The sequence below is a fragment of the Mustela nigripes genome, chromosome 12, assembly GCF_022355385.1.
Source record: "Mustela nigripes isolate SB6536 chromosome 12, MUSNIG.SB6536, whole genome shotgun sequence".
NCBI lineage: Eukaryota > Metazoa > Chordata > Mammalia > Carnivora > Mustelidae > Mustela > Mustela nigripes.
Window position 1 is genome coordinate 120996594 of NC_081568.1, and position 25245 is coordinate 121021838.

General features: G+C 38.2%; 1 protein-coding gene across 2 annotated transcripts in view; it reads right to left on the reverse strand.

Moving 5' to 3' along the window:
* The window catches only part of CHD1 (chromodomain helicase DNA binding protein 1), a 71118-nt gene extending 52502 nt beyond the window's left edge, over positions 1 to 18616 (reverse strand). The window contains exons 1-2 of one of the 2 annotated variants that reach the window (XM_059418290.1): positions 18141 to 18616; positions 15854 to 16049 (exon numbers count right to left, since the gene is read on the reverse strand). In XM_059418290.1, coding sequence (XP_059274273.1) covers positions 15854 to 15906 — 53 coding nt within the window. In that variant the 5' untranslated portion in view covers positions 15907 to 16049; positions 18141 to 18616. The remainder of the gene's footprint in view (positions 1 to 15853; positions 16050 to 18140) is intronic. The other variant, XM_059418289.1, reaches the window with a different exon arrangement.
* Between the last annotated feature and the right edge of the window lie 6629 nt (positions 18617 to 25245).

Here is a 25245-nt window from a genome sequence, read left to right on the forward strand (position 1 = left end):
TTTAGGCAAGAATCGTCAATACAAGCTAAATCCAAGGAAAGAGTCTGATGAGTAGATACTTGTAGTTAATTTCTCAGAAACTGCTTTTTAGTATAACAGATAAATTTGAAAATAGTTGAAAAACCAGGTACCACCTTGTCCTGATGATCAAAACTAACATCAATAGGGACAGGCAGAAACATAAGCCTCTAGATATACTTTTGAGAGAGATGTATCATCACTTACACAGTATTCTAGCCAGGGATGCATATGGTAGACGATGCATAACTTAGATCTAATCATAAGTGAACATAAGACAAGCACAAATTGAGAAATACATTCTGTAAAATAACTAGCCTATCATCTTCAAAATGCTAATGTCATGAAAAACAAAGAGAAGTGTTACAGATTAAAGAGACGTGACAGCCAAATGCATTATGTGATCTTAGACTGGACCTGTACTGAAAAATGATAAGGATGATTGACCATAATGGAATAATGACTAAAGATTAAAGTATTATATCAATGTAAACTTTTCTGAATTTATTAACTATACATGGTTTCTGTAAAGGGGTACCTTTGTTCTTAGAAAATATATACTGAAGTATCAGTGCCTAAAGGGGCATGATTTTTGCAACATGCTCTTAAAAAATTCAGGAAAAATAAATATGTATTACATTATGTATCAAGTATTCAGATATGTATGTATAAAGGCAAAAAATTAAAAAGTAATGAATCTGGGCAAAAGATACATAAAGAATTTCTTGGTACTATTTTTGCAACTCTTCTGCAGTCTTCACTAGTATTCCTTCTCTATTTATCCTTCACTTCTCCAATCAAGTTTTTCTAGATCTCCACTGATTACATAAGATGCATAGGCAGGAAGTCTGGCACTTAGTACATTGCTTAATATAAGCCAGTTGTATCATAGGAGTGTTACTGCTTAAATCTATCTCTACTCTCTAGAACTCTATTTGACAGACTCAAAAAACATGTGACTCAATAAACAGTTAATACTACTACCTCTCTGCTTTTTATTCAAAAACATTATAAGCCTAAATCTTTTATGATTTTCTTGTTCTTTCCTCCTGGTTTCTCTGCTTCTATTCTTCTTTTTGGGTTTTTTTCTTTCTTAAGTTATCTAACTTAAAATTGTTAATGGTAAAATAATTTTGAAGAATCAGAATATTTAGAACACTAAAACTAGGTCCATTGTCCACATGCTCACAGTTGTCTATATCCAAGTAGCATTGGTTCCTTACAATGATGCCTATAATCACCAAATCTCTATATGATCTTCACTAGTCACCTCCCCCAAATAAGTATCTTATACCCAGACATCTTCATTCATTTACGTTATCTGCCTGGCCCTTATGGCCCTTTCTCTCCTTTTACTCTAGACAAAATTTAATAGCACTTCATAGATTTCAAAATATCTTCATAACTATATTCTAATTTATCTTTGCAACAACAAGAAAAAGTGTCCTTGAAGGTACACATAGAAGTTTTTCTAGATTCTTTCCAGAGCAGGCAAGCCTTCCAGGATCCCAACTTTAAAGAGACTTAATTCCCTAATCAAATACTTAATTTCAACTCCAACCTCAGCCTCCTATTCAGAGACCATGTATATTTACATCTTTTTTACATCTTCCCTGTACTGCCATGTTTGCTCAGAGCTTACTGCTCCCTCTGCTGACTTTAAGGTCTCTTTTGTTCTGGCACATGAAGGTTTTCTCTGAAATTCAGCAATGCACTTACTTTTCGCCCATTTCCCCAATTTTATTTAGGATTCTCATGTGTTTGCGGGTAGGATATACTTTACTTTAGGAGAATCTATGTTAGCTCAGCCTTGCATATGACAGAATAGCAACACCACCTCCTTGTTCTGCGCTTTACTCTCCACTCAAATCAATCCTTTAAAGAAAATACCAAGGCCTAATGGGTAGATGAGAAGAACATATTTTCAAGTGAATAAACAAAGATTCTTCTATATTACAAGGAAAAAAATGTTCAAGTATTTTTTTGCTTTTTTTATCACAGAAATTGGAAACTATGTCTGCAATGGCACATAAGGGAATAAAGAATAAAATGTGAATGATCTTCTAAGAAAATGGTAACAATGAGCAGCTGCTTTCCTTACCATCAGATAAAAGAAGAAACTGGCCCTGATAAAGGAACAGGAATAGACTGAAAAAGCCAAGAAAGTGGTATAGGACTGGGGGCGGGGGGAGAGAAGAAATAAAGAAAGAGTTATTGGTTGGATGCAAAAGTACCAAGGAGCAATAAAAAGAAACTCTCAAAACAATAGCAGGGAAGGAAAAAACAAAAGGCTGTGTATTCAAACATATATGTCAAACATATGCCTGTATCAAAGGCTTACATCAATGATTTCTCATTTTAATTCCATTAAATAATGTATTCTTTTATTTTCTTCTTTTGTCCCTAGGACATCAAACATCAAGATCTTCCTCCTTGTATATGCCATTTCCCCACTTTATCATTTTCAAAATTTTTTAAACTGGTCATAGTATTTAGATGGAGTAGACTCTAAGGAGGTAGGGCAGGAAAGCTATAGGATATACTGAAAAAAGGTAAACCGATTTTCCACAGAAATATTAATAGAAAGTTGTACGCCTGACAAACACAGTAATACATAAACAAAGAAATGTATTAACTATTTTAAGGAATAAACATATTGCACCAAATTCTTACTTCATGCCTTGTTCCCTCCCCTGATTACTGTTTAAGAGTCAAAACCATTCAAAAGGACTTCTTTGGGGGAATTCTGAAAGAATTTTTGAAAATTCAGAGCTAACCTGATGAGTGCTCTGAAGTTCAACTTTTTTTCCCCTAGCTTTCTAGCTCCTTCTTCTCATTGTTATTATATTTATATATGTACACCCTTTAGACAAGCCTCAAGTTTCTGCCACATGGAAATAATAAACATACTTAAGGATTACTGTGAAGATTAAAAGAGATATAAAGCATACAGTCTGATGTATTATAGGAACTCAACACTGACGACTATTAGGGAAAAAAAAAAGTTCTTTTTCCTGAGTTCAAGATCAGAATTATTACTCCAAGGACTACTTTAACTGTTCTTCAGAATGTCATAACTGTCAATGTAGATATCTAAAATGCCTGTGAGTTAAACATACAGATATACTAAAGTTTTCAATACAAATTGCTTAATAAAAAAAGGAAACAGATCATAATTACTACTTGGTGCTCTGTGCCAGATCCTGGGTTCTAATTTAATCCTTTCACTTTCATATAATAAACAACTGAGGCTCAGAGAAGAGTAAGTGGCAAAACCAAATACCAATACTATTATAACAAAAGTGTACAAATGATGAATACATATAAAGAAAGAAAATTAAGAAAAATGAAAGCCGCTAATTTCTTAGTATGACAGGAGTGATTTATTTTGAAATAACATTTCTTTCTATTTGTGCCATATGTTTATATGCTCTTGCTCGTGTCTACTTGCTCCACCTCACTCACCCAGGATCCATTTTGTCTAACCTTTAGTAGTACATAACTGTCCTGAAGTTTTCACTGCTTTATGTCCAGCTTTTAGCTAGATGTGGCCATGTAAACAGGTTCCATCCAACCAAAGGGATATGGCTAGAAGTGATATAGGATTTTTACATCACAGCCTTAACAAAGTGACTTGCCTTAAACCCTACCACTCCCTCCCCATTTTCTTCCTGCTGGCTGAAAATGGCAGCTCACAGAGCAAGAGAAGCCATGTATTAAGATTAGGAATAGCAAAGCTGTCCCACGGGCCACAGTACCTTAAAAACCCCAAGGGGTAAAGCTCATTGAGAATGAAAAAGAAGTAACTATTTTGAGCCCCTGTGTTTTGAGGATCAGGTCTAACTGAAAGAGAACAGCGTAAATTTCTGGCATAGAGAACACCTTAACTGGTTCTCTGATATACTATAATAGTGTTAATGTAATAAACATTTTTTGAAAGAATAAGTTCTGTACATAGATAATGTGAATTCATTGGCTCATCTCTTCGACAAACAAATACTGAGTAAGAATTTCTAGTAGACACATAATACCATGGGAAAAAGTAAAACTTTTGAAAATTAAAGATATAAAGATGGACTGATTCCTCATTAAAGAACTAGAGTTGAGGGAAATGGAATCAGGGGCAAGGCTTTGTGGAGGGAGTGATTTAGAGCTCAGTATAGGTAGTATTTCCCCTACTTTTCACTCTAGAGAATGATTCCTCTCTGAAGCAAGAGATAAAACTTTTGGCTCTAACATTACTCAAAATTATCATATCCTTTATGTAACCTTCTCCAGTTTCTCCAAGCACATCACTGTTCCAACCCACAAATTCACAATATTTTGCTCATATGTTTTTAGTAATGCCTTCGCAATATTATAATTATTTGTATACATGTATCTCTTTTTAAAAAAAAGATTTTATTTATTTATTTGACAGAGAGAAAAAGAGCACAAGCAGGGAGCCAGCCAAGCAGGGCTCAATCCCAAGACGTGGAGATCATGACCTAAGCTGCAGGCAGAAGCTTAACCAAGTGAGCCATCCAGGTGCCTCATGTGTCTTTCTTCTAACTATATCCTGGAATTCATTAAGTCAGAGATTTCATTTTAGTTGTTTTTATAGACCATTATTCACTTCAACAGGACTAGAGAAAAAAATATGGAAATCTGTATGTACTGAGGAAATACTTAAAACAACAACAAAAAAGTATTAGTGGCCAAAGGCAATGGCTTTCAAACTTCTTGGACTATTTCGTATATGTACAGTTCCTATCATGATGCAGTATACACATGCACGTGCATGCACACATAGGCATAAAAGTTTGATGAACTAGTATTCTAAAAAAGGTACACTGTATTTTCTATTCTAATTTACACTATTCTCTTTTAGTAAGAACGGATCCTAATCCTTTAACATACTATGACCTACTATTTAAAATGTATTACCCTAGAGTAGTCATTTAAAAAATGAGAAGAGTTCAGCTAGATGATAACTGAGACCATACCACCTTTATTTTAAAATCTGTATCCACTTGATTTTATTATAAGCCATCAAATAAATACCAAAGGTTTGAGAAAACCTGGAATATATCTATCCATCTGCATGGTTCTGAAAACCAACTAATGCTGCTGCTATGGCTAAGGAACCCAACGGTTCCTTTTAGCATTCTATATTACCAATCCAAGTCAAAAAGCTACTATAAACTCAAAGTACAGTATGCTTCTACCACCTTAAGGCCTCCAACTGAATAAATGATAATAAAACTGCTAGAATTAGATGCTAGAAAGGGTCACATTTAGCATGACTAATTTAAAAAATGACTGGGTTTAGTCATGTTGAATATGAGTTAGACAGTAAATTCAAAATTTCTCCACTAAACATTCAGAGAACCAGATGAGAAATAAAGGCTACTATATATACATTTGCAAGTAGCTAAATGTTAGTTTCGTAAAATACATACAAAATTTGTTATAATATTAATAACAATACACATCTCTAACTCTGTAATTTTGTTTTTTTTTTTGTTTTGTTTTGTTTTTTTTAAATGGGGAGGAGAGAAAAGGAGAGAAGGAGAGAGAGAAATGGGGGGAAGGGTAGAGGTAGAGAGAGAATCCTAAGCGGGCTCCGGGCCCAGAGAGGAGCCCGACACTGGGCTCGATGTCACACCCTAAGATCATGACCTGAGCCGAAATTAAGAGTCAGACGTTTAAAAAGTCTGAGCCACCCAGGTGCTCCTCAATTCTATAATTTGTAATTATAACAAGGAGATGAACCTTAACTATAATATTTGTTTTCCCCATTACTATTACCTATCATGCAGAAGTCTAACATACGTAGAAATTGTAGAAATTGTATTTCAAGGAAAACCTGAGTAGCTCAGTCAGTTAAGCATCTGCCTTCAGCCCAGGTGATGATTCCATGGAGTCCCACATTAGGCTCCTTGCTCAGCAGGGAGCCTGCTTCTCCCTCTGTCTCCTCCACCTGCCACTCCCCAGCTTGTGCTCACTTGCTCTCTGATAGATAAATAAATAAAAACCTTTAAAAAATTGTATTTCAAAATAATCTTCAAAATAATTGAGCAGGTGGGAGGATTTTGAGATTAAATTAGATTGGCCATGAGATAAAATGTGAAGCTATATGATGTATACATGAGAGTTCATTTTACTACTGTCACTATTTATACATATGCTTAAAATTACCATTCACAACTTTTCAGTCAACACTAATAACAAAATAAATGTCTATATTTAAAAGTTTATTTTTAAAGAGATTATCCATTTGAGTAATTTGTTTTAAAAAAGATTTTTGGGGGCGCCTGGGTGGCTCAGTTGGTTAAGCAACTGCCTTTGGCTCAGGTCATGGTCCCAGAGTCCTGGGATCAAGTCCCACATTGGGTTCCCAGATCCATGGGGAGTCTGCTTCTCCCTCTGACCTCCCCTCTCATGCTCTCTCTCAGTCTCTCTCTCTCTCTCTCAAAATAAATAAAAATCTTTAAAAAAAGGATTTTTGAAATTATGTATATGGTTTTTATTATGTCAATGAATACTACAGCAGAACAACTAAGTTCTCAGGACTATATGCTTTACTTTCCAACAAAGTTATTTGTAATTTGGTATTTCATCAGTCTGCAGATATACAGGAGTGTGCTGCACATAACAACTACCTCCATTTACTGTAAGCTGTTCAATTAAGAAAAAAAGTGAAATCATCAATGTAGTATTATATGACTGAGATAAGCTACTGAACACTAGTTCAATCCTTTGGTATAAAATATAGGGTAAAACTGGAATAAAGAAATTATTTATATTTTTCATACTCATATACAACTGTAATTCTTTTCTTATAAAATTTCCTTTCAGATCAAACTTCCTCCTTTTATTAATGGAAGATTTACTCAATTAGAAATGGGAATACTGTAGTAGTTGCATCGAATGGCAATAATCATACTATAATCTACTTCAAGCACAAAAAGAATAGTCTCCTTTCGGGATATTCAGACTAACTCCACTCTTGTCCTATGGCCCCATCCCTTCACATAATAGCTCTTCAGCACAGTATTTACTGCCATCTAACAACATTTTCCTGGGTATAAAAGTTACTCTGCTTTTCCCTTAAGCCTGTCAAAATGCCTCACCATCATAAAAGCCACATTATCAGAACTTTAAACATGCAGAAAATCTAAGATCATCACAGGTTTACACATCTCTTTGAAAAAACCAAAATTCATTCTAACACTGGGCTTGATAGAGAAACTAACCACTTGTGCGCACATGGTGGCTCAGTTGGTTAAGCAACTGCCTTCGGCTCAAGTCATGATCCAGGAGTTTCAGGATCAAGTCCCACTCTGGGCTCCCTGCTCAATGGTGAGTCTGCTTCTCCCACTGACCTCTACTCTCTCACGCTTTCTCTCTCATGGTCTCTCAAATAAATAAAATCCTTAAAAAATAATAAACTAACCATTTGCCTTATGACCAAACTTCTCTGACTCCCACCTTTGAACTGCAGCACACTATTACCTCTTTGTATTAACTATAACCACTTGATACTGCAAATATTTAAATCTGGTTTCTTTCTTCACTATAAACTTCACAGGAGAATCTCCAATTTTAACATCTCATGCAATCTACCACAAAGTTGATGCTTAATCATCTAAATTAAGCGTATGAAGACAGAGAACTGTACTGCTGAAAGCAGAAATGAGAGATGTGAAATAGCTAACATGAATGGTTTTCATTAGAAAAGAGCTTCTCACTATTTTTGTGCCTTATGTCTCATCTCTGAGAGATAGGTACTGTAGACACTAGGTGCCAGAAGCCAGTACTGTTTAGCCAGAGCTTACCATCTTTGTACTTCATTCTCAATGATAGCTTAGATCTCAATCTATCCACACCAAAGTACTCTGAAGTGCAGTTTAACATTTAAAGCTGACTTTTGACTAAGCAGTCACCTCATATCACAGCGACAGATAAGATACCTTTAACTATAAACAGCAATTTTTTCAGTCTTCATATGTAAGAACTTGATTCCAGTACAATAAATTTCTGGAGTACCTCTTTAAAACCAGTGGCTCTGACAACCCGTTTACGTGGGTATTACTCTGTCAACACATGTTACATTTGTTCAGCTATCCTTCTCTTTTTCTCCTTCCTTCGCTTAGGACTAAACCATTCAATAACTTCAGCATAACACTGAATAAACATCAGACTGGAGAACTGCAAAGCCAGCATGTCCAACACATTATTAGGGAACTTACACTTATTTATTGGGGGACTATGACTCTGTAAAAACTTTCCTCTCCATCCCACTTCTGACTATATACTATTTGTTCTTGCTTCTTTCCACACTACATCATTTCTTACCATTAAGGTTACAAAAATTAAATAAAGAGTTCCATGAAAACGTCCCATATAGCCCATTACATTACTCTAGCACTTTGCTCAATTCCATTTTCTTCCACCTCATTTGTTTACCTATATGGTTCCAAGAATCTAAACATACCTAATTGTGTGTTAAAACCTAGCTACCGCATTATCACCTCTAAATCATAATAATCTTTCTTCATTAACACGGCATGATACTGAAGGATCCCAGGTGAATAGCTTCTCCTATATGTATATGAATTGAATATGCATATACATCTCCTGGGAATCTTGTCAAAATGAAAATTCTGATTCAGCAGATCTGGGTCAAAGATGGGAACTTTTAGGGTGAAGGAACAATTCTGCCCAGTAATGGAATAGTGGATAAATGATTCTGTGAATTTTTTAAAAACACATGAAACTGCATATCAGAGAGTAAATGTAATATATGCAACTTTAAAAGATCAACCCATGTGACCGAAGAACAGAGAATGGAATGCAAACTGTGCCAAATGACTCTAACTTTATTACAAATTTATGACAACCACACTGAAGAGGGTGGCAGGAAGAAACTAACATTAGTAACTTTAGAAAACAGTGTTTTGACTAGAAACTGTAAGGCTAAATATCATATAAACTGTATACTGTACATAAATACTGTATTATAGTTGATAAATTTATTTCTTCTGGGACTGTGGCCTAAAAATTCTAAAACTGCTTTATCTGCATCTGATCTTGAAGTACATGATGGGATGGTGGTTGATAAGAGCCATGTTTCTCCCTGAAGGAGACTGCAGTTGTAAAGGAGCAAGAAAGAGGAGCGCCTGGGTGGCTCAGTGGGTTAAAACCTCTGCCTTCGGCTCAGACCACGATCTCAGGGTCCTGGGATAGAGCCCCGCATCGCGCTCTCTGCTCAGCAGGGAGCCTGCTTCCCTCTCTTTGTTTCTCTCTGCCTGCCTCTCTGCCTACTTGTGATCTCTGTCTGTCAAATAAATAAATAAAATCTTAGAAAGAAAGAAAGAAAGAAAGAAACAAACAAACAAACAAACAAGAAAGGAAGGTTAGGATGAATCCTGTAGTACAGAATTAGACATCAATACAAACTCAGGTCCACCTTAATATGCATACTGATAGAGATGCACAGATATACACAGATATACTAGAGATACGTAGATATACATGGTTTAGTATATATACATATACTATCTAGCTTATCTGTTTTTTCCACTGAGAGGACCTAGAAGCAGAGATACCTGGGTAGCAACAAGCATACCTAGCACCCAAGTCTTGGTTTCTAATACCCTTTTCTCCAATAAAAGGATCCAGGGCTCTCTTCAATCCAGGGCTGATTCTAGGGCAAAAAGATAGAGGAGTATGTAAAAAGGATACAGAGGCAAACTGGAAAGATAGCACCCAATGGGCAAGGCTAGAACAATTTGAGCAACAAAATAAACCACTACTGGATTATAACCCAAAGCATAAAATTCACATATGGAGGTCCAGGCTTCTATAAATGAATGAGTAAATAGAGGAGAAAAGACTTCTTTACAGAAGAACTCCACTTAATGTATACAGATACTCTCTGTCAGTAGGAGATGGAACTTAATTCCAACCTTCCCCCAAACATTTGAGAGAGGGCTAGACATAGTCACTTGCTTCCAAAGCATACAGTGTGAGAAAAAAAAAAAAAAGCAGCAACTTAAAATAGAGAACCCCGGCAAATATTATGTTGGCTATGTGATGATGGTTAATATCATGTGGATACTATGCTTCCCATGTATGTGACTAGAAGAGTACTTCATCTCTGTGATACTCTTTCCAAAAACTGATAACCCCAGTTTATCCTAATAAAAACATCAGATAAATCCCAACTGGGGGATATTCCATAGGATACCTGGCCAGCACTTTAAGACTTAAGGAAATCAACAAAAAACAAACTCTCACAGACCAAAGGATACTATGGAGAGTTGACAACTAAATGCAACATGGTACCCTGGATTGAATCCTGGAACAGAAGTGGCATTAATGGAAAAACCAATGAAATCCAAGTAAAGTGTGGAATTTAGTTAGTAGTTTTTTAAAAAAGATTTTTAAAAATGGTTATAAATCTGGTTTCCCCTTCTGGAGAGCAGGAATCATAATACTGCATACATCACAGGAGTTTTATGAGGATGAACTATGATAAATTCATGTAATAATCTGTACACTACGTGTACCATGCCTGGTTCAGTCAGAGTAAGAGTTCAATAATCATTGCATGCCACATTATTATCGATTCAAAAGAAACGAAATGTACTCAATCTCTTGCTGGCATGGGCCATGACACCATCCTTTGGGGGTTCCCAGGAAAAAAAATAACAACATCAGTAACAAAAGTAAGTGGCTAGATGATGAATGACTCCAAACAGTTCCGTGTGTGTGTGTGTGTGCAGCTATACACACACACACAGGAATTTAACATGAACAAAAATCACTTGGAAATCTTGTTAAAATGAAGATTCTGATTCAGGGGGACAGGGTTGGTTGTACATTTCCAACAAATTCACAGTTGATGCCACTGTTATTGGTCCAAGGACTAGAACTGGAACTTTAACTTTTCTATTTATGCATTTTTTTAATTTTCTCTAAAAAAGATAAAAAGATAAAAGGTTTTTCTTATTTATTCTTTACCTCTTCCCTACAAAGAAATACTCTTGTTTTTTCTATTTTATTTTTTAAAATATTTTATTTATTCATTTGACAGAGAGAGAGAGATAACAAGTAGGAAGAGCAGCAGGCAGAGAGAGAGGGGGGAAGCAGGCTCCCCGCTGAGCAGAGAGCCTGACGCGGGGCTCAATGTCCAGACCCTGAGATCATGACCTGAGCTGAAGGCAGAGGCTTAACCCACTGAGCCACCCAGGTGCCCCAATACTCTTATTTTTAAAAACAGAACCATACCAAATGTAACCCATCACCATGATCTTAAATCAGCAACTACCTTAGAAGTATAAAAAAGGGACAATTACACATTAACATTTGCCTCCACATTATCTCATGCCTATGCAGATAAAAGGAATATATTTGAACCTCAAATCATACACAATTCTCTTATCCTTACCAGTTGAAAGTCTCAAAACTTTACAGTAACCTAGATTAATTACAATCCTAGACAATACTATGAAAATTCTAATTCAGTAAACTGTACTTGGAGAGAGAGTAACCTATTAAGTTCCTGCTTAACAGTTTATTCAATTTTCAAAATGTTAAGAAATGGTACTTAATGTCAGATCATCTAGGATCAAGTATAGGATATTTGAGGAAAGAAAAAACTAATAGGAAAAAATGAAATTACATAGAGCTGAAAAACAGGGATTAACAGAAAATGGTGTAAAAGAGCCATACTTCCCTGCAAATAATTACATCATGGGAAAATTTAAAAAACCAGTTTCCTTAACTGAATGATTTCTAGCCATTCCGGTTTTGTGATTTCATGTTTTCCTGCCTTTCTTAAAATATTTCTTAGCAGAAACATTTGAAATTTAAGAATGAACTTTTTTTTAAAACTCTGAGATAACTGCAAAGTCAGCTCAGAAAATACCATTTAACTGGTATAGCCTTTAAAAATCATTCAAGTTTACTTAGTGAAAAAAAACTGACTTTGATGACAACAAATCTTTCTGGTATGAATGTACATAAATGCAACACATCAAAAATGGTGTACCATAGTAGTTTTCAACAAGACACTAACAAATAAATACATGGTAAAGAAACATGGCCTGTGTTCAAATTAACTTTGACTTGGTGTTAATAAATTTAACAGGTCCTTTTTTTTTTAATTCTTTTTTTTTAAGATTTTATTTATTTATGACAGAGAGAGAGATCACAAGTAGGCAGAGAGGCTGGCAGAGAGGGCGGGGGAGGGGGGGAGCAGGCTCCCTGCTGAGCAGAGAGCCCATGCAGATGTGGGGCTCCATCCCAGGACCTGGAGATCAGGACGTGAGCCGAGGGCAGAGGCTTAACCCACTGAGCTGCCCAGGTGCCCCTTAACAGGTCCTTTAAACTAGGGGGCTTCTCAAAGCCTTTTAAAGAAGCTGAATTTCTATAAAAGGAGATTTTCATTTAGAACATTTCCACTGATCATATTTCCTACTCTTTGCTTACAAGAAATACTTTAAAAGTTCAGATCCAGTTAGTTATTTGAACTATAAAATATTAACAAAAATATTTTCTATAAAGCCAAGGAAATTTGTGTGCCAGAGTTCTTCAAAATAAATATAAAATTTACACACATATATATTTAAAACATACGTAAATATTAAATCAAGCATTGTTAATGCTATGAAAAGCTATAATGAAATAAAGAATTCTAGGAATCAGGTTAATAAAGCTCAACTGCCAGCCACAGATTCACCATAACAATGGTTAAGACCATTGCAGCACATCAATAACAGTCTCCCTCACTCTGTAAAAATTTTCAAGAGCATCATATGTAGATGCTAATTAAAGTAATTCAAATAAATTATCAAATTTACATGTACAATTTTAGATTATTAAAAATTAATCTGCAGGCTAGGAGAGAATTTGTTCTGAGTAGCAAAATGTGACTGTATATTTACATGTACAATTTTAGATTATTAAAAATTAATCTGCAGTCAAGGAGAGAAATTGTTCTGAGTAGTAAGATGTGACTATGTATTTCTGGTCTTCATCCACAAATTATTCCAGGATTAAATCATTCAAGAGAACTTTAAAATAAAAAGTCTAACCAGAATTTGGAAAACTTGATTTTTTTGTTTGTTTGTTTGTTTTTTCCTCAAACCTACATAGCCAAGAATCAGTACTTTGAAATCTTCCAAAAACATCTTTAGAAAGCTTAACTTCAGTTATATAATAAACTTTGTGCTGAGTTTAAACTGATGTGCAGGTGCATCCTGACCCACATTTCTTTGTAAATAAGTTTCAAAATTGTCAGTTATAGCATAGCTAAAGAGACATCTTCCTGTGTACTCTTCCTTCTTTCAGTCAGTGGTCATAGACAGCTTTCCACATGGAAACAATCAAAAACCATTTTTTAGTAGAAAGCTAATTATAACATCTAAAATTGTCAAATGACTCCTTGCTTAATTTTATTTCATTTCATAATGGAATTTCCACAAAGGAAGAAAGAAAATCTAAAGCAAAAATCCATTTAAAAATTCTACCCAATAAAAATCAAGTTTTACTTTAAAAACTATTTACAGTATGTATCAATTTTAAAAGCAGAGCATATTTCTCCTCTCTTCACTCTATAGTAATATTCATAGTTACTAGAAGTGTTCTGTTTTTTTGCGGGCAGGAGGTGGCTGGGGAGAATGGTGGTTGAGGGTTGTTAACAATGACAGTGGAGCAAAGGAAAAAGACAGCATAACAGCAGTAAGGAAGAAAATGAAAGCAGATGAGAAGCAGGTCTCCCTCCTGATAAATACCAAGGCAGTTGCAGGAGCAAGATAACTTGACAACCACACTTCTCAGAAGCATGTAAAACCTGTATACTAGAAATAGTAACTCAGAATAATTAGGGAATATGATTTGCAGTTATTTTAAATAAGTATGCGTTGCAAAAGATTCCTTTAAGTACATCTGATTTCACAGGGTTTAACTTTTTTCACTTATACTACCAAATCTATCTCACTGCTCCCCTCTAGATATGGCAGCAAAATACATAAAACATTATTAGAACAAATGAGGGCTCAGAATGTAACAGCACATGACCTCTCTGAATACTCAACTAGAGGATTTATTTTCAAGAGTCTTATTTCATAGTTTGTGAGTAGTTTAGTTCCTGTGTTTCCTCTAGAAAGTTCTACCTCTTAACCATTTCATTGTTCACTAACAAATAAAAGAATGTGTACAATCACTTACTATAGTCAATTTACCTGTAGAGATTTGAATCAGACATGAGATTCAAAACTCTTCCAATTTAGCCTCTCAATTCTGTTGATTCTTCAACTCTTATTGTCTAAAACCTTATTATACTTTGTAAATTAAGTAGTGAGGTGAAACTTCAAAATCATTTAGTTCAATTCTTTTTTAAAGTTGAGATCGTTCAGAGAACTAGTTAATGCAGTATCAGCTCAGGTTTTGTAATGTTTAGACCAATACCTGTTCAACTAAACAATGCTGCTTTCCATAATTGTTCCTTTCTCTCTATGATGTTTTTGTTATACAAACAGTCCACCTGTGAAAGCTGATAAACTAAAGTACACCTAGCATGACCAGAAAACACCAAGTTTCAAGTCATATAGTAGTAACACTGCTTTCTCTTCTACCAATATTATTTCTGCAACCCTCCCAACTACCAAAACTTTCCTGTTTCTTGTCCATCACATTTCTCTACCACCATAATTAAAGTTCCAGTTATGTAGTATTCTATGGTACCTAAAACATGATGCTAATCATAGTAAGCAAATACTGAGTGCTCATTATATCAGAACTACTTTAAGCCCCTTCTACAGAACACTTCACTATTCTCAACTTTAAGATAAATAATACTGTAATTCATATTCTATAAGTGAAAAAGACAAAACCTCAGAGGTAAAGTCATCTGCCCCAATTTATACAACTAATAAAAAGTAGAACTGGGAAAAGTAATCAGGGGGTCTGACTCTGATGTTCACACCTGATCTCTACTGATAAGTGTATATAACTATATGGACTCCATCAATGTGCAGGTAACTCAAAATCTGGGGGCTACAGAAGAATTTAAAGTCTTTGTATTGAAGAGGTTTCTTACACATTAAAATAGCTTAATATGTCTTATTCCCATTAACTATGTCTTCTTTGCAAAGACATGGCTCAAGTAACTCATTCATACATAATTAAAACTGAAATTTAAAAAGAAAATCAGAGGGGTAAAAAGGGTTGCAGCAATATTCTAACAAATGTCCCAATCGGCGTTGGCAAAAAGAACTTTTGCACTGATAGAAATGTTTTCTATCTGTGCAACAGATCATGGTAGCCATTAATCACATGTGGCTTTCAGCATTTGAAATGCATCCAGTATGACTGAATGATTACATCTTGAATATTCTGTAATTTTAAATAGTTCAAATTTAAATAGCCACATGTGGCTAGTAGCTACTATACTGTACAGGAAATGTATGGATGACAAAATGCCAGAAAAAAGGTGAGTAAAGAACTTCTTATTGCATTTGGAGAGTGCACCAATAGTCAAAGCTATTTAAGGGTCTCTTTTTACTTGGTCTAGTTTCAATAAGTGACCAAATAATATAAACTTCCAAAGAGATTTAAGTCACCTAAACTTTCCATATTTAAATTCAACTTTGTATATCCCAATAAAAAAAAATAAAACTTGTATTATCAACAAAACTTCATATATCAGGAAATTTCTTTTTTACTGTTTGGATAACTCAGAGGAAGAATCTGATCTGGAAACTCTGCCACCTACTAGGAAAACTAAAGAGTCATGCAAGTTTTACATTCTCTTCATAATAAATAGTCGTAATAAAGTGCTTACCTTGATTCTCCACTACTGTTTCTAACACTTTCTTCATCACTGTGTCCATTCATTGTAAATACCAAGAAGTTTTAAAATAAAATATAAATCTTCCCAGTTTAAAAGATGAATACAAATATGAACTCCTTAAACATCAGAAATTCACAGATGAATTTTCTCCAACATTCATAGGCTTCCTGGGCCCTTTTTGATTCACCTAAAGAAAATATATTGAGAAAGTAAGAAAATTACCTATAGAGGAAAAGATGAGTAAGTCTATCTGGAACTTATACAAACCTACCTAAGACAATTAGAAATGGTAAGGGAGGAGTAGGGGTCTTTCACTCAAAATACTTAGGCTTCTATTAAATACATTCCTGACTACTTACTAGAATTTAGTACCACTGTTTATTTTTGACAGAAGAAATTAAAATACATGTGGAGTGATAAGACTTTTAGACTGACTGCAACTGTGTATCAATGCACATATATAAACATTCTAAACAGATAACTAAAACAAAGTGCTAGTATGTAACATACATATCCCAAGAACAGAAAATGAAGTCTCATTAGACTTATTAGATACTTGGTCAAACAAATGGGGGTGGGGGGGATAACCTTTAATCAAGCACTAATTCCTATTACCCAGAACTTCATATACCCAAGTGGGGGAAAGTTTTGAAAATGCTCACATGAGAACAGAATATAAGTGTATCATATAATTTCAGGGGAAAATGTATAGGTCAAAACAAATGTGTTCCTTTCACAGGTAAACCAAGAACGGAGAGATAAAATGTAAATAGTAGTTATCCAGTCTGGACTTGCAGCGGTTCCATTAAAAAAAAAAAAAAAGTAATAGAATATACACTAGGATTAATTAAGAAATGGGCTTGGGGTAGAAATCATGAGCCAAGACACAGCATTTCCACCTTTCAAGATTTCAGTCCAACCCTGGAGAGTCACCTACAAGCCATCCACGAATAAACAAAGGAGATCTCTGGCAGGGGAGGGAGAGGAAGAAGCGGGGGAAGGAGACGTCAGATCCTTCCCCAGCCAGAAAGTACCGAGACAGGCGCCTGAGAGCAGAGCTGTCCGCCGACCTCAGCAAAGAGAATTTACTCCTACGATTATTTCCACTCCACAAAAAAGAGGGGGAAAATACGCTGTTGTCAACCCAATTATAGTAAACTCTGCATCTTGATCGGAATTTTATTTCTCCAGAGACTACAGTCCAGTAGACTGCAAGAAACGGTCATCCAAAAAGTAACTATTCCATGCAACATTTATTCTTAACGTTAAATATTAATTCCAACTAGTCAAAGACCTTTACTATTAAACAATTATGTCCTAAAAACCTAGGTACTCGAACAAACTGCCGCTTACCCAAAGTCTCTCTTCAACGAGAAAGTTCACAACTCTTTTCGCTCTTTCCTTTTCACTCCTTTCGCCCCTCAAAATGGCTTTCTCCGTACAGTGAAACTTCCTTTTCCCCCTCATCTTCCTTCTCCGACTAAGTCCTCTTTCGGAGACTTAAGGGTGTGAGAAACACCCTTAAGTTCTGAAGCTCCAGGCGCCAGCAGCTCTGTCCTGCCTTTCACGCGTCCTAACAATGACTCTTTCCCCTAAGACGCTAAACCTCTTTGAATCTTCCTTCTCTGCGCCTTGTAACAGTTGCTCCGCTCCTGCTAAGTTTTCAACGCGGTCCTCGAAAGGAGGCTGGAAACCTTTCTCCTCCCGCATCCGTACTTTGCAGCTTCGCTCCAATCAGCCTCCCAACCAGATGCACAACACCCCCCCCCCACCCCCCCCTCCACCCCTGTCCCTCTCCCGGCCTTCATCCCGGTCCCGGGGTCTCTCTTCCCGCCTCAAACTTCCCGCAGACCCGCCCCGCGCCCTCCCGGGCTCGCCCGGGCCGCCGCCCCCTCCCCCTCCCCGCCGCTCCCCACGTGCTGGGAGTCCGGGTCGCGGCGGGACTAAAGCACCCGGCAAGTGCTCGCCGCTCTGCCCTCGCCGCTCTCCCCTCGCGGCCCGGCCAGCCCCAAGCCGAGGAGGCCCAGGCTCGGCTGCCCGGCTGCCCGACCGTCCGGCGCGAGGATGCGCTCTTTGGCGCCGGCCTGCGCTCGCCACTCACACGCCCCCTGTGCTCCGAGCCCGTCAGCCACTGCCGGCCCTCTCAGAGCCGCCCCGGCCTTCGCCCGGCGCTCGGCCTCTGGGCCGCCGCCCGGGAACCGCGCCGCCCCCGCCCTCCGCCTGGCCGGCTCCCGTCCTCCCCGCCACATCCTGACCCGCCCGCCGCCCCCTTTCTTACCGGCGGGCGTGCAGGCTTCGCGGGGCGGAGGGAGCCGACTCGATCGGCGGCCTCCCCCGCGCCCGGGCCCGCGGTCTCTGCCGCTAGTGAGTCCTCGGGCTGCGGGCGTCTCGGGGTAAGCAGGAGTCCGTGAGAAGGAGGGGGAAGGGGAAGGACGCGGAGGGGAAGGGGAAGCCCCGGGCCGCGGCACCAACGCGCGATCCCCTGCGGAGCGGATCCAACAATCAATTCATTATTGAAGCACCAACGGCGAAGGCAGCAAAAGCCAGAAGTAACGAGCCGTCGTCGTCGCCGCGGCCACGCGCGCGCTCCCGCTCCCGCCGCTTATCGGCTCCCGGCAGCCGCCATGACGCCGAGAGAGCGAGCGCAACCGTCTCCGTCGTAGCCGCCTCCGCCGCCGCCACCACCGAGGTCGCCGTCGCCTCCGCCTCCCGCGCGACGTAAGCTCCTCTGCTCACTCCCCTTCCCCACTGCGCGCGAGGCGGGCCGGCGGGCGAACGGGCGCGCGCACGCCGAACACCTCCGGCAGGCGCGCGGGCGGTGGGAGGGGCCACGTTGTGGAGTCGTGAGGTCTAGAAGGAAAGCTATTGGTGCTGAGGCGGGCCAAGGGTGAGTGCGCGCACGCGCGGGAATGGGAGCGCGCACGCTGGCCGCGCGGAGGCCGCCGGACTCTGGCCACGAGCGTGGGTTGCTGATCCTTGCTCGGGCGCCCTCTCTTAGAGGCCGGGAGTTGAATTCCGGGAAGTGGGAGCTGCAGGCTCGCTCCGTGCGGGTATGGACGCTACTGTCACTCGGAACGATTACGCAAGGACATCGCGACTGAGAGACTGAGAAGCTACGGGGGAAGCCGGGGGGTGGGGAAACGCTAAAAACTACGTTGGGGCTGGGGTGCCGCGGGGGGCCAAGTTGGATAAGCCGAGGGAGCAGGGGCTTGCGTGGAACCTGGTCGCCCAGGCCCCAAACCATCACTCCCTCCGACCAGTCTGAGCGCCTGGCCAGCGGGGTGGGGAGGGGGCTGTGCGTCACACCAGGCAGCTTGGGAACCCAACTGTTGGGCAACTGTGGTCACCTCCGGCCGCCTCCTACGCTTAGGTGGCCCGTGACACGGGCCCCGTCCGGGGTCTGATACCTCGAACGGGCGGGGTTCTTGAGGAGATGGGGGAAAATAGAGACCGAGTTGTTGACCTCCTGTGACACTTCATCTGTGGATAGCCTTTGTCTGGTTCAGTAAAAAAAACTTTTACGACCTTCCCAGGTCTCTCTTCCTGGAGGGCGGGGTGGAGGGTGCGGTGCGGACTCGCAATAGAAAAGCAACTCCGGGTTGTTAGTAACTGTGTCGGTTTAACCTGCTGCAATTTAGTTGACGGTTTCTTTCATAACTGTAGCTGCGGGCCTCAGTTACAACCCTTTGTAAGTGTGGAAGGAAACACCTTTCAAGCATGGTGGTGTCTGGCTTCACTCTTCTTGAAAGCATTTTTAAAATCAAAATTCTTTTTATACTTTTTTTTCCCCCCCAGTTCATGGATCAGTCTTGACTCACTGGAGGTTAATGATAACTAATGATAATCAGAGAGGTTAACTCTCTAATCCTATTCGCCACTGATTGGATTTGGTGCAAAGTCCCAGCTTCCAAACCAAATGAGTTTGAATGTGGTAGCTGCATTCCCAAAATAATTCTTTTCGTCTGTAGAAAATTGTCATGTTAGTCCGCCAGCTGTTGAAACAGTTTGATTTAAAGCCTTCGAAAAGATCTCAAAACATAATTCCAAATATGTGTTCATTGTATGGAAGTGTATTCACCCGTGGGAAGTAGGGAAAGGCAAACAAGTATACATGGTCTTCTCGAAAAAAAAATGTTTATTATGAAGTGGTAAAATGTAACACTACCTTTTCTTTTGTCCTGGTTATTAAAGAGCTGTAGTGCTGGGTTGTGAAGAATAAGATTATAACAAATATCCATTTCTAAAGTCCCTAAAAGTAGGAACTAACTGCTAGTTTTTAATGTTATGCTTTGAAAATAGGGTAAAGGTGCTTTAACAATAGGGTCTTCTTGTGCCTCAGACTAATTTCTTTATTGGATTACTAGTAAAAGGAAAGTAAAAGGAAAAAGCCCCAGAAAAACAGTAACCATTGTAGATAAAGAATTTTGTAATCAGAAGAATGATTCTGATAATAAAGACTTGAATTATATCTGTACTATATTGTATCATCTTACAAAAAAGAATTGTATGATTTATATATATATATATATATATATATATTTTTCTGAAATCATATCATAAACCTTTTTAAACTGCCATTTGGATGTGATACACTACACATAAAGTCTATAGACCCCCCCCTTTTTTTTTTGCAAAATAAGTCTTAATAAATTTATAACGAAATACTGAACCTTGGAGGTTTTTATTTCTGGTAATATCATAATATACTTTATGACTCCACAGAATTTTAGAATTACTGTTGAGAATGTGGGGAAATACAGGGTAAGTGGAAAATGGGAACAATCTTGCCAGTTAATTTTTTTTAAGTTATTTAATGAATAAGGCAAGATATATAATATATAAGATATATAATAAGTCAAATAGTTTGACTGTTTGTTACCTGCACAGTTAAATTTTTAGTTTAACTTTGTTTGGACAAACTTGGTCTTTATTTCTATCTGTTGTACTAAAAACAGTTGATAATCTCAGCACATGACTAGCAAAAATCCTTGAAAATTAATGTCAACCAGGAAGTCTTGATTATTTCCCATTTGAGAAATTTCATATTCTTTGGAAAGCATGTTATTTTTACAAAATTTAGGGCAGTACTTTGTGGGTTCTTGATTCTGATTTGCTCTGTTAGGACTAGTTTCTGATGGGTACCCATAGGTGAAGATAGATTGAAAACCACTTATCTGGAATTGTGGGGTGTTCAACATAAACGCAACTTTTCTCATGAACTTTTTGGATGCCCAAATAGGATTTTAATTCCATAATTATGTTCTTATTGCCTGGAGGATTTGTGTATGAGAAGCTGCTAAAACAATCAGAACAGTATTTAAATAGCCTAGAGGGGCGCCTGGGTGGCTCAGTGGGTTAAGCCTCTGCCTTCAGCTCAGGTCATGATCCCAGGGTCCTGGGATAGAGCCCGGAATCAGGCTCTCTGCTCTGCAGGGAGTCTGCTTTCCCCTCTCTCTCTGCCTGCCTCTCCGCTTACTTGTGATCTCTGTCAAATAAACAAATAAAATCTTAAAAAAAAAAAAATAGCCTAAAAACTGAACTTCTGTCCTCATACCCCAGATTCTTTCTAAACAGAGGAATGGGTTTCCAAATATACTTAAATTTACCAAGTCCTTTATAAATAGGACTCATGAAATTCTAAATCACCTTATATGAAAATCTACATTTTCTATTTTTTTAATCATTAAAATTATATGACAGGATCTGTGGTTCCCAGTGTTGGACAGGGGGCAGGAGTCAGTAACTGAGGAAATTTTTTCCTAACTGTACATGCTGGACACTCCCATTCCTTTCCTCTTCTAATATGCAGAATTTCTAGGTTCTAGATAGTGTTTAGAAAATTTTTTTTCTGGATTTTTCAGAAATCCACCAATGGTTTATTCACCTTGCTTATAGCCACTTTATATGGGCTTTTTCCTGATAAATCCTTGAATCAAGTTAAACTTCAAGTGGAAAATTCTTAGAGGTGATACTAAGAGGCAACTATGTATATATGTATATATACATACACACACACACGTATAAATATATATAGAAAACTATATATAAAGATTCTACTTCCTCTAATTTCAAAGTTAAGTGTACCCAGAGAGTAAGAAAAGTAAGTTTACTAACTAGTATCAAATTGGTGCATTGATGCTGTGTTATTCCTCTCCTGCAGATCCTTTAGTTACTGTTTATTTTACCTCTTGTATGTCATTTTCATCCTTTCTTTGTCTCCACTACTTTATTTTTATAAGCCCCACTTTCTCTGTTTTTCCCTCTAGCTCACCCTGTAGCTTCCTTCAGACTTGAAGTTAATGAAATCACTCCTTGCTTTAAATACACATTTTTATTATTTAATTTTTTTAAATACATATTTTTAGATATACTGCAAGTTTGCATACATTATATTTTAATTAGTCTTTTCATAGTCTGACTCCAGCATTGCCTTCCATCATTCCTAGGAGACACATGACACTCTAGCCACACATTCCTTCAAGTTATTAGAAAGTTAACCTTTCCCTGGGGATAAAAATACATTATATGTTTATAAAAAATAAATTAAATTAAAAAGAAAAAGAGTTAACTTTTTAATTGTAAATGGATATAGCCCATCTATCTTATGAAGGAATCTCTTACAGGTTTGATTTGAGTGGAGACTCTCTGTGTCCCCAGTACACTATTACTGACATTTATTGACATTTATTCAATAAATTGAGTATCAGACATTCTGCTTGGGTGGGAGATGATTGCCTTGGGATTATAATAGAGAAAAAAAGTTACTTTAGAAGAGTTAGAGTCTAATAGAGGAAACCATCATACTGCAAAATCATAACTGAGAAAAATGGTATGAAGAATCAATCATGTGAGAATTCATAATGGAGAGTCCTAGTCAGAATAGTCTCCAGGGGTCCCTGGGTGGCTAAGTTGGTTGAGTATCTAACTCTTGGTTTTGGCTCAGGTTATGATCTCATGGGTCCTGAGATAGAGTCCTCTGCCGGCCTCCATGCTCAGTGCAGAGTCGGCTTAAAATTCTCTCTCTCCCTCTCCCCCCTCTCACTCATGTGCTCTCTCATTCTCTATCTCTCTAAAGTAAATCTTTAAAAAAAGTCTCCGAAGGAAGCGACATCCTTGGAGAACCGAAGAATTAATATGGAGAAGATAAGCAAAAGAGAAAAAAGGAGCTTATCAGGTAAAAGAAATAATATGAGCAAAAATTCTGGGCCAGAGAGATTAGGTCAATTTATAATCCAGTTTGCCAAGGATAGGCATTTTTTACTTTCAGAAGTGCTCTGGTTTGGACTGCAAGGAGCACAGTACTGCTGGAACAGACAGAACTGAGGAGATGAAGCTGCATAGGAGCCAGGCTCTTCAGGGCCCAAAGCCAGGTAAAGAAGTGGGTTTGATCTTGGTGGCTCAGTTAAGCGTCCAAGTCTTGATTTCAGCTCAGGTCATGATTTCAGGGTTGTAAGATGGATGCTGGGCATCAAGCCTGATTGGGATTCTCACTCTCCCTCTCTAAAAAAGTAAGTAATAAGAATTAAGTGTGTCCTTTTCTTGGAACAAAGGGAGCCTTTGAAGGATTTTAAACTATGGTAATGGAGGATTTGCAAATGGGAAAATTTATTCCAGCCTTTAAAAATTGGTGGTATGTCAAAGAAAAAACAATATTCTTAAGTGAATTTCACTAAAGATAAATAATTTGATGGACCAGGGTAGTGTCACAGAAGAGAGTAGTTTTGGAAGGAACTGTCCACAGGATTTGTCAATGCAATTAGATTCAGGATTAGGAGGAGGAGGAAAGCTGCGCATACAATAGAATGCATGGAACTGAATGATAATAGCATTCCCTTCAATGGTAATGTATTTGGAGTCCGGTAGGTGTGAAGATCATAAATTTGGGACTTACAAGTTTCTCATACCTTGTCAGAGTCTTTGGTATAGAAGTCTGGAGCTAAGAAGGGAGATTTGGACTGAATAAAAAACTGTCAGGTGTGTGGGGAGAAATTAAACTCTTGAGTATATGTGAGATAAACTTGGAAGACAGCCTAGGAGTATGCAGTCAAGAACTTCAATTAATTTTTGGCTAGAAGAAGGAAGATGAGCTGGATAAGGAGTTGCAGATGTCAAGGGTGTTGTGCAATGGATAACAAAGACAAGTACTTCAATAAAGAAGTGGTGAACAGTGTATAATGCTGTTGAGAATCACTGAAATAAGGTCAGCATATCCGTTGGATTTAGTAATATGATGAGCATCTGTTACCTTAGAAGTGTTTTGTTGGAATAATAGGGCCAGAAGTCAGATTGGAGTGGAATGTGATAATTGAAGTGGATCATTTAGTTTAAAATCATTGACTTTGACTTGGGAGGGAATATTGTTGGGGAGGGTTGTGGATTTTTATTTGTTTAGGTGAAAGACTTCAGATGTTTCAAAAACAATGGGAAATGTCCTTTTGAGAGGTTGATTAGAGAAGAGTTAGTGATAGTCAGCTGGAAGGATTAACATTCAGAAAAGGAAATACATTAAAGTTCGGATTTCGGGAAAAAAGTAATTTTTTCAATCAGGAACTAAGCATTAGATACCACTGTTTATTGTTTTAAAGATTTTATTTTATTTACTTGAAAGAGAGAAAGCATGATAGGAGAGAGGTCAGCGGGAGAAGCAGACTCCCTGCCGAACAGGGAGCCCTATGTGGGACTCGATCCCGGGACTCCAGGATCATGACCCAAGCCGAAGGCAGTTGTCCAACCAACTGAACCACCCAGGTGCACCATCCACTATTTATTGTTAGGGGTTCCAGGTGGTCATCTGGTGTGATTTGAGAGTTTCTGAGAGCCTTCTAGTCTCCACATTTATGTATGCCTCATATTCTACTAATTGAAAAATCGTTTGTAGAAATCTATTTTAAAGCATATATTTCTGGGAAGACAAATATGTTAAGTTTTCAACTGTGCCAAAATTTAGAATTAAATATTGGGTAGCTCTACAATAAAAATGTTCAAGCCCTACCTCAAGAGATTGCATTCCATTGTTTTAAGGTAGGGCCTTGGCCTATGCATTCTTTAAAAGCTCACCTTTTAAAAGATGGTTCTGTGTTATGGCACTGGAAAACTATGGACATCGTTTTATTAATACTGTACTGACTAAAAGTAGTTTAAATGAAGTATAGAGAGTCCAGGACATTTATTTTTTTTTTTAAGATTTTATTTATTTATTTGACAGAAAGAGATCACAAGTAAGCAGAGAGGAGGAAGCAGGCTCCCTGCCGAGCAGAGAGCCCAATGCAGGACTCGATCCCAGGACTCTGAGGTCATGACCTGAGCCGAAGGCAGAGGCTTAACCCACTGAGCCACCCAGGCGCCCAGGACATTTATTTTTTATAATAGTGTTTAGTAATAGG